The 11,064-nt window shown below is 46.1% G+C and overlaps 1 protein-coding gene across 1 annotated transcript in view; it reads left to right on the top strand.

Annotated features, from left to right (window-relative positions):
- Window positions 1-3,050: 3,050 nt before the first annotated feature.
- Window positions 3,051-11,064, top strand: part of pom121 (POM121 transmembrane nucleoporin) — a 49,202-nt gene continuing 41,188 nt past the window's right edge. Inside the window, exons 1-3 of the mRNA XM_084338374.1 lie at window positions 3,051-3,492; window positions 7,645-7,857; window positions 9,520-9,684. Coding sequence (XP_084194500.1) covers window positions 3,380-3,492; window positions 7,645-7,857; window positions 9,520-9,684 — 491 coding nt within the window. The 5' untranslated portion in view covers window positions 3,051-3,379. The remainder of the gene's footprint in view (window positions 3,493-7,644; window positions 7,858-9,519; window positions 9,685-11,064) is intronic.

Below are 11,064 nucleotides of genomic sequence, written 5' to 3'. Positions count from 1 at the left end.
GCGCAGCCATTTGTGATGTCGGCCCCGGTGTGGGAGACCGGGGTTCAACTCCCACTCAGGGCAATCCCTTAACAGGGGTCGAATCGGAATTTGAAACACAACGCAGAGCAATACGAGACCGGTTACATGTGCGAGGCTCGCTCTCGCATTATTATTATTATTTCTACGAGGCTCGCTCTCGCATTATTATTATTTCTACGCTGCTCATTATTATTATTTCTCTCATACCGGCGTGGGGGCGTGGGGGCAAAAAACTAGCGTATGGTCAGTGGCCAATCAGAGCAACGCGGAAGGACAACTTGCTTGTGGAAAGTATGCGTTATTTCTAAACTTAGCCGCATTTCTGGCAGACGCTCTCTGATTGGCCAGACTGACACGTTTGCCCAATCGCGTGACGAGCTGTGTCTTTGCCCATTTCCACGTCAAACAGCCTGCAAACTACCTGGCGTTCTATCGCCATGCTCTAAGACAAACTCTAACCTTAACCAACTTCGAAAGAGTGTCTAAGCTTAACCGTCGAAAGAACTTGCCGTCACGCTCTAAGACAAACTCTAACCTTAACCAACTTCGAAAGAGTGCCTAAGCTTAACCAGTGTAGAAACAGGCGTCGGCCAATCAGAGAGCGTCTTGCCAGAAATGCGGCTAGGTTTAGAAATAACGCGGAAAGCATAGCCGCATTGGAAAGTATAGACGCGGTCTGAAGGCGTGAATACTTTCCCCAAGGCAGTTGTCCTTCCGCGTTCGGTTTACGCGGCCTGATTGGCCACTGACGCTTCTCTCAACGCCCAATCGCGTTACTCCTAACGCTCGCTCCTAACTTTCAGAACTTCTCTCATTTCCACAAGTCCATCACATCAGCTACCTACCTGCATCAATATACTACTAACTATCAACTAACTCGCTACCGCCGTGCATCAATATACTAACTAACTAGCACATCAATGCACTAACTGCTACCGCTGTGCATCAATATACTAACTAACTAGCACATCAATGCACTAACTACTACCGCCGTGCATCAATATACTAACTAATTAGCACATCAATGCACTACCGCCGTGCATCAATATACTAACTAATTAGCACATCAATGCACTACCGCCGTGCATCAATATACTAACTAATTAGCACATCAATGCACTAACTACTACCGCCGTGCATTGCTATACTGCTACCATAACAATCGACATCACACATCAATATAAATAACGTATTGTTTTCATCTCTCTATATTAACGTAACTAGCTATTCATATCAATCGACATCCAGTGGCGGCTCGCCACTAGGGGCGCTCGAGCGCCGCCCCCCCTCAGGCCCTGCCCTGGTTATATGAGAGAACAAGAAATTTTTTTTTTTAGTTTTTAGTTTTATAGCCCTATAAATAATATAAACATGTTTAAAATTAATAATATTTACTCATTTTAAGTATGTTTGTGTTTCCAATGCACAATATAACGTTATTATATAAAATAAAAAATAGTGCGCGTCATGGTTTGATCGCTGTATCCGTCGCAGCCAATCAGTGCGTAACGCGTTGTGCGTTGAAATATGACTATTATGTTGGAATCCGGGCGCGATTTGAAGCGGTCTAGGCAGCAGCGTCAATAATTTCTGTAGCCGCATTTCGCGGGGAGACGCTCTCTGATTGGCCGACGCCAGTATTTTTTTCCGTAGCAGAATTTCGCGGAGACGATCTCTGATTGGCCGAATCCAATTTCTAATGTTCCAATTCTAGCTTATTCCTAGGTTGGTGGTAGAGATACTAGTTGTGTTGTTGTGAGATGCAGCTGTTTGTCTTAGAGCGTGACTGCAAGTTCTTTAGACGGTTAAGCTTAGGCACTCTTTCAAAGTTGGTTAAGGTTAGAGTTTGTCTTGGAGCATGGCGATAGAACGCCAGGTAGTTTGCAGTCTGTTCGACGCGGAAATGGACAAAGAAATGTACTTGTGTTGTGTGGTGCTAACTGCAGTGCTAACAAGCTAACACTTGGCTAACAAGCTATATGGCGGATGCAGTCTGGACACAGTGGACACTGGTCTGGAATACATCAACAGTGGATTATACACTTTATCAAGCCCTCCTGCCCTGGACGTTTCAACTAAACAGTGAGTCTCTCTCTCTCTCTCTCTCTCTCTCGCTCTCTCTCTCTCTCGCTATACACAGCTGTCTCCGCGAAATGCGGCTACGGAAAAAAGTATTGACTGTGCTTGCTGAGACGATAATAGGCTAGCGATTCAAAACGCGCTGCATGCTGTGTTGTGAACTATAACATTAATTTAGCTGCTGCTGATGCATAATGAATGAATGGTGAGTTGTTTAAAATGACAACATACATGTGTTAATTATTTGATTTGATTGATCCGAGAGACAGAGAGAGAGATTGCTCCAGAGCATCTCAGAGCATTACATTTTCAACTCGACCTCCTAACGTGAACTGCGACCCACAAGGCACCAGCGGCACCAGCCACTACTGTCGACATCACATCAATAGTTAGTATATTGATGCACGGCGGTAGCAGTATAGCGATGCACGTCGGTAGTAGTTAGTGCATTGATGTGCTAGTTAGTATATTGATGCACACAAGGCGGTAGCAGTAGCGATGCACGTCGGTAGTAGTTAGTGCATTGATGTGCTAGTTAGTTAGTATATTGATGCACGGCGGTAGCGAGTTAGTTGATAGTTAGTAGTATATTGATGCAGGTAGGTAGCTGATGTGATGGACTTGTGGAAATGAGAGAAGTTCTGAAAGTTAGGAGCGAGCGTTAGGAGTAACGCGATTGGGCGTTGAGAGAAGCGTCAGTGGCCAATCAGGCCGCGTAAACCGAACGCGGAAGGACAACTGCCTTGGGGAAAGTATAGACGCGGTCTGAAGAGCCCCGCCCCCGCCTCTCTCTCCCCGCAGTGCATCATGGGAGGATCTCTCAGTCCTCTGGCGGTAAGCCGCCATGTCTCCAAGAGCTAACAAGTTATCAATACTAACGTCGTGTCGTCGTGTCTCCGCCGTCCTCGCCGCTCTGCTCGTCATATTTCTCCTCGCTCTTTATTATTATTATCTCCCCACCGCCCCCTACTTATTAATAACGTCCCTGCTCGGAGTCGGTGGCGTCGCGTGTTGTTATTATTATCACCGTCAGCACCACCACCACCGCACCGGAGGAGGAGAGGTCCCCGGCAGAGGCCTGCTCGTCCCGCCGGGGCTGCGGCGCCTGTTCCCGGGCAGCGGGAGGACCGCGAGCAGCGGAGGAGGAGGGAGAACCGGCGGCGCCGCGGGGCCACAACAACACCGACGGGTCGAGACGACGACAACGACCGTGTACCGGAGAGGAGACGGTACTGTTCTAACAACAACACCGCCCCCGGTCACCGACTGGAGATCACTGATGATGGGCAGCTACATCGGGACCGAAGCCGGTACCGTGCGGCGGGTGGCTCCCGTTAACAACCCGCCTCGAGACGCGCTGCTCCGCGGCAGAGTTCACAGTGGGTTCACGGGGTGAGTTACTACTATAGCCGTGTTGCAGAGTTGGATGTATTAACAAACTCCTTTTATATAGAACCGTTTGACAGCAGAGGACCCGGCGAGGAGCTACTAGCTATTAGCTAACCGTAGCTTGCTTTTGTTGTAGCGGATAACCGGGTCCCCCAACGTGTCGTTTGTTTTAAACACAGAACCGGAATAGACAACTGTTTGTTTTTGTCCTTTGAAAAAAAAAAAAAAAAAAAAAAAAAGCTTGTTTTTATTAACGCCCTAACAGAAATCAGCAGAGCTCTCTTTTTATTTTTTTATGACACTTTTTGTATTGATTGATTGAAAACTGTATTAACAGATTGCAGAATGGGTACAATACAGTACGGCTCAATACACACAATTGTTAAGGGGATGCAGACCAGAGAAAGACATTCGTGTTGTTTACATCAGGGTCCCCCATGATCTGTGTAGATTTGGTATGTCATAAATGTATAGATGTAGCAGTACTGTATGGCATGTATGTCATATCATATGTTATGATGAATTGAAAATGGGGGACCCTGATGTAAACAAGACTAACGTCTTTCTCTGGTCTGCATCCCCAATTGTGTGTATTGAGCTGTACTGTATTGTACCCATTCTGCAATCTGTTAATAACGTTTTCAATCAATCAATGTGATTGTAACTTTAGCTGGGCTACTAACGTACTTTTTTGTGTCAGTTAGCCGTTTGACGCTGGCTGCGCCTTGAATTTCCCACCAATTCGATGCACGGTGGTGTAGTGGTTAACACTGTCGCCTCACAGCAAGAAGGTCCAGGGTTCGATTCCCGCTTGGGGACCAGGTTTCCATGATGCCAGTTACCCAGGTGGGGTATCTTCCAGGCCTTTCTGTGTGGAGTTTGCATGTTCTCCCCGTGCTCGCAAGGGTTTCCCCCCCGATAAGATAAACCCAATGGAAAAACATGCACAACAACAGATCGCTAACGCTGTGGCGTCCTTGACGAAGACGGACAGGAGCACTTGGATTGGTCCCCTGGCGCGGCTCACGTTGACGCCTGTCTGCTCCCGGCTGCCCTTGGGGGGGGGGCGGGGGGGGGGGGGAGGACGACGAGATGGGTTAATCGCAGAGACGAATCGCATGTGTGCCGATTGATGACCTCTGAGCAGGTCCTAAATTATTATTATTATTATGACACAGTGATAGGGGTTCTGTTCTTTCTAGACCTAGTTCAGCACAAGGATGATTTGTTTTAACGTTACTACAGATCACACTCAACAAGCCTGCAGGTATTCTATGCAAACTGTCACCCTGTGTGACTGTGCAGTCAGTGCACCCTTTGATTGGCACCACAATTGTGCACACATTTTCTAATTTATTATCTATGATGACGACTGGACACGAGTGGAACACTGCAAACGTAACAGGAAGGCGTGTGCACTGCCCTCGTAGACTGACCTACCTGGGTTTTGAAATGCGTCTCTCTATGGGAAACCAAACATCTGCTGTTCAAGCAAAGGGAATCCCCCGTGTCTAAGTGAGATGTTAGGCTTCAGGACAGGGTAGATATTATGCTTACTAGGTGTTCAGCAGTCTGATGGAGGTTGGCACGAAGCTACCTAAGCCCCTTTTGTTCAGTGATGAAGCTCTGTATCGACGGCCTGAGGGCATTAGTTTGTAATGGGTGTGAAGGGTGTGTGTGTTGTCCTCAACTATTTGGGAGGCCTTTTTAACTGAGTTTCTTGTGGATGCTGCTGAGTGGCTCCTGGTCCTTCCCAATTATCTTGCCGCTGATCTTAACGACCCTGTCGAGAGGTTTCCGGTTGATGGCACGCATCACTCCAAACTAGGGGTGGGCGGTATAAACGGTATTAATTTGCTCTACGGTATGGATTTTGACTATACCGTGTAACCGTGAAAAATGACGTCATGTAACCACAGCGCGACTATTTCAATCGCATTTGCCCCTAAAAATAGATAGAATTAGTCATAGATAATAGATATGTGCAAACTGGAAAAGGTTATTTAGGAGGCTTCGCGCAGTGGGCGTGTCAACACGCAATTGTCATTTCATAATAAACACATATCACCGCGGCGCACAGCAAGTTTCAATTTCAGTTCCTGGCATTTTTAACCAGTGGAGAAAGGTAAGAGATGTCCCTATCGTTTTTCTTATATGAATTATTCTACGTTAATAAAACATACCTGGTGATCAACTACAGTTTGCTGTAAACATTATGATATGCGTGTAGTGTTATGATAACGACGGCTGCAGCGGGAGGACGGCGGCAGCAGTGGATTTGCGAATAGCATGCAGCTGCAGAGCCGCAGAGCCAGCGGCGCTTTCAGGTCAGGTCCGCTCAACAGCGCCCCCCCACCCAACGGCTGAAAGCTGTGACCAGACCTGAAAGCGCCGCTGGCTCTGCGGCTCTGCAGCTACATATGCTTCTAGCAAAATCCAGCATCCAGCCCGGCTGTTTGCAATGGGAGCAGCACGGACTCGGGACTTATTTTATTTGGAATATAATGACTTTATATGCAAAAGTAGCCTAGTTTTAAGTTAAAATATTATAAATCTACATGCCTTGAGGATGTCATTCTTTATATAGCCTGCCTATCAGGCAAAAAAATTTATTCGAACGGAAACACTGATACCGTGATATATACCGTTACCTACCATGCTTCAAATTATACCGTGATATAAATTTTAGACCATACCGTCCACCCCTACTCCAAACCATGATGTGATGTTAACACTTTGACTGCCTAAAAACGCTTTACAGCGTCATTGCTGGCCATGCTAAAGTTGCCGGGGGACGCTGTACAGCGTCCTTATATCAATATTTCAAAAATCTGGAATCGGATTCATATTCCCCCTCCGCTGGCCTGATATCCACCAGCAGGACCCACTGAGCTCTCTGGCGGTTCAGGAGCGCCATCTGGTGGCCGATCGGCGCAACCGCTTAACAGGAAGCGCAGTAGAGGTTTTGCTGGTCGGCCCTATTACTTCCGGCCACTCGGTATAGGTTCCGGCACTCTAGCTCGTCACTCTACATAGCGATCGATTGCCAATAACTCGATAAACAACATGATTTGGACGTATATACCATTATACAAGCTGGAGATGGACCGGGTAATAATATATCCCATAATGATAAAATTTCTACTCGACGATGATCGCCCAACGGCGCGCGGAGACTGGGGTGAGTTTCAGCGTGTAACGTTACCATCTTCGATACTAACTGCTTTTATCAACATTTGACCCACATTAGATGATTGGTATAACGCTGCCCACGGAATTATAAACGCCCCCTCGCCCATCCGGTCAACATCAGATGACGTGTAGTAACTTCTAGAAGTACGTCTAGTTGGAATTTTTTATATCGCGCTGATTGCCATCAAACTGTATTTCATCATCAATATAATGCATTTGGGGCTATATATCACGTTCTGGAGAAAGTTGCAGAAAGAGATGAAAACATACTTATACATTAGACCATACTTTACTATGAATATGTGAATGAAAAAGTTTAACGTTGCTACACAATGAACAATACATATAGGACTTTGAATGGGCCCTAATAATGGCAATGTAGCAATAGAATTTAAAAAGTTATAGCCCTGCAAAGAAGGGGACTTTCTCCATAGACAAATAGCGCTGGCAATCTATGGTATATCATTAATTTAACCCAAGGCAACCAAAGTGTTAAAGGACATTATCGATTCCACAAAGGAGTTGTAGAAAGCCTGCAGGATTGATGGTCGCACCTGAAGCTTCCTCATCTTCCTGAGGAGGAACAGTCGCTGTTGGCACTTAGAGTGGATGTTGTCTGTGTTGGTCTTGAAGGTGAGCTTATGGTCGATGGTGGTGCCAAGATATTTATACTCCTCAACGCGCTCTATTTTCTGGCCATTTATCTCCAGAGCTGGGGGAGTTGTGGGGTCACGTCTGAAGTCCACCAGCAGTTCCTTTGTTTTGCTGTCTGTATATTGATGCCCAGCATTACTTTGATGGAAACATGTAGATCTTCTTACCTGCTGCTGTTGATGATCATGTTGTGCTTTTTTGCACAAGGTAGTAGCTATGATGTCGAACTAGCTAATGATGAGATTATTTATAATCATAATTAATCATAGAAATAGTCAAAGACTGTTTCTGTTATTTTCCTCCCCACAGGGATGTGCCCAACATTGGCAGATTCACGCCCACCCCTCAGCGCCACTACCCCCTCCAGAGGCAGGGCACGTCCTTGGTGGGTATCCTTCCTCCCAGCCAGTGGGAGAGCTTCAGGAAGAAAAACATCCTCAGCCCCCGCCACTCCCCGGCCGCCTCCAGCCCGGTGACGGTGAAGATAGCCCGGCCGGACCACCACGGCGTCAGGTCCCCGTTGTAAGTCCACGTTCACTTTGCAGCTTCTGACCACCGCTCTATCACCACGATGTAACAGTGTTGTGTCGTCATCTGTTGCCGTCCGTGGAACAGGCCTGGGAATCTTGTCGTTACAAATGTTGCCGGAAACATATTTTAGGTTCAACTTTAGGGCGAAAAGACAAGAATTACATTTGATCAAGATATCTTGATCACAGGGCGGCCGGGTAGCGCAGCGGACCAAGCGCCTGCCTACCACCGCAGAGACACTGGGATCGAGTCCAGCTGTCGGCGGTGCCTCCGGCTTGGTCGGTCGTCCATACTAACACAATTGGCAGTGTTGGCGGGTGGGAAGCCGTGGGCTGTCTATCCTGGTCGTTGTAAAACAGCGACTCCTACAGGTCGGTCGGGGCGCCTGCTCAGCAATGAAGGGAGATAGTGTGATCCTCCCACGCGTCACAATGCCACCATCGGCGCCAATGTTAACGTTAATATCGCCTAATCTATGTTTTAAATTATGGCTATGTGTCTGATCTGCCCATCGCATTATCAAAGACTATTTTCCAGTCAGTGCTGTCAAGGCAGATTGTTTTTTTATTGCATAGTTTCCGTTTCAGAGCAGTTAGAAAAGCCCCCGTTTTGATATAAAAAACAGCTCATTCTGGAGCATTCTATGAAAATCGTCTTTTAGTGGAATATTCCACAACGTTGATATTCGTCGGCCTTTTTATGAATCGTTTTCAAATAAACGCTAGATGATCAATATTATACGTGCACGCAAGCACATTACGGCCGCGCACGGATAATCGCTCCGTTGATTTCCTCACGGACTTTTACAGTGAAACCGAAAGAAGACATTTCACAAAACAGCTTATAACTTCATCAAACTTACTCTGATTATCCTAACACTGATAACATAGAGTCCTTACCTGACATCAGATGGTATCCAACTGGTATATTCCAATTCCTGATCACCATTCGAAAAAATCGATACGTGTATGGATCCAACGCGATACTGTAGATCTCCATGATCAGCGGGGATCTGAGGTTCCAGAATGAACTGTGGTAACCCCGGTTGGATCAGTGAACTGGAAAATGTGGAGTACCGGATTTTTTTCCCCATTCATTTTCATTGAGTCCTTTCCAAAATCACTTATGTCATCTGGGAGACGACAGGGGGCGCTTTTTTCCACAGTGATCGCCGGCGCCCCTCGGCTATACTCGGGTAGGCTCGGGTGATGCAATAATTTTTCAGATCGCAAAAAAAAAGAAATCCGAGAAATCTCGTGAGTGGCTAGCAACCACCTATAAAAAACCCAGAGAAATCTCGTGAGTGGCACGGAAAGTGTTAACTATTGTGGCTGCAATTCTGAAAGGCTTGTTTCAGGTGGGAGGGTTCTTGTCACAGATGAACTGCAGAAAAGGAACAATGCACATATTTAACATGTTCTCAGTGTCTGGACAAAGAAAACAAAACGATGCAAAACACAGGACATTTTCACAATAGGTCGGTCCCCTTTTAAAGTTTGAATTGAACGTGATCAATCCCAACCCTGCTATCCTACCTGCGGCAGCTCTATATATATATATATATATATATATATATATATATATATATATATATATAATCAGAAGTGGCACCACATGTGTGATGATTTGTGTTTGCTTTTCTCCTGTGTTCAGTTTTGACCATTTGAACTCTCCTGGCGGGCTGGCCTCACCGGGCCTGGGGGCACCTGTGGACCCCTGCTCCAAAGAGACGGTGCTCAGGGTGCTTAAAGAGAGGAACAAGAGAGCAGGGGACGACGACGACGCAAGCTTTGAAGTCGAGCGGGAAAGCAAGAGACGGTAATAATGGGCCCCCTCGTTCTCCGGGGGGGAATGGAATCTGGGTTGGCGACGGATTTCACATTTTAGAGTCTGAGAATACATTTAGCCATTGGTCTCTAACTACACACCCTCAAGACCCATGCGCTCTGCACCTTCTGGCCGCCTCAGACCCACTCCTATCCGAGCTCTTGGGGCGTGATGAAATAGAAGCAGACTATTGTCTGTCCCAGCGTTTCCGTTAGCCGGTAATTACCGGTATTTGACCGGCAAAATCTGTTGAAGTCCGACATATTTAATCTCTCCGGTCATAATGTCCGGTGAAAATAATTCCCTCTAAACACAATTTGATTATTTGAATTGTATTAAAATAGGCTAAAATTAAATAGCCTATGCGATGAACGAAACAAACAATCATTACATTTGTTTCATCGTTGCTTCACCAAACAGCCGGTCTAATAATGACATCCTGTTGTCAGCGCGAGCTGGCTGCTGATATATTTGCGAGAAGCATCCATCTGCCGGCCGGCAGGGTGCAGTACTCCAATTCAGCCATTGGCAATTCAGCTGTTGGGTGGGGGCGCTGCTGAGCGGTTTCCAGACCGGACCTAAAAACACTGCTGCTTCATGCTTCACGTAAATATATCAGCAGCCAGCTCGCGCTGACAACAGGATGTCATTATTAGACCGGCTGCTTGGTGAAGCAACGATGAAACAAATGATTGTTTAGTTCATCGCATAGGCTATTTAATTTTAGCCTATTTTAATACAATTCAAATAATCAAATTGTGTTTAGAGGGAATTATTTTCACAGGACATTATGACCAGCACCACCTCGTTGGGAGGTGGAGATATACATCACGCAAACCCATGATAATGTTGCCGTCTCTCTCTGCCAAATTTCTCAGTTCTTCGCTTGATATAATTAATACAAATGTCCAATATAACGGAATTCGTTAGCTCATAAAAATGTGATTATAACAGACTGCTGTTTATTAAGGTCGGGCAGACTGCCCACCGACACCTCAAGTCGGCAGCAGCACGAAGTCTCGAGGGACTTATTTTATTTGGAATATATTAATGACTGTATATACGCAAAAGTAGCCTAGTTTTAAGTTAAAATATTATAAATGCCTTGATGATGTCATTCTTTATATAGGCATATCAATTGTTTTTAAGCTCAATAAACTCTGACCGGAATTTATCCCATTTGTCCGGTAGATTGAAATCTACCGGACACTCAGACCTGCAAAAAAAAATTCTAACGGAAACCCTGGTCTGTCCTCGCTCCACAATGGTGGAACAAACTTCCCGCACCACAGTCAGGACAGCTGAAACCCGGGCCGATTTTCCACCGTCGACAAAAAACACACCTTCAAACAATATCTGAAATTATACATG

This window comes from Notolepis coatsorum, assembly GCF_963971535.1.
Source record: "Notolepis coatsorum genome assembly, contig: SUPER_8_unloc_1, whole genome shotgun sequence".
In the NCBI taxonomy this organism is placed as follows: Eukaryota; Metazoa; Chordata; class Actinopteri; order Aulopiformes; family Paralepididae; genus Notolepis; species Notolepis coatsorum.
Note: the sequence above shows the minus strand (reverse complement) of the source record. Positions and strands in the feature narration are given on the sequence as shown.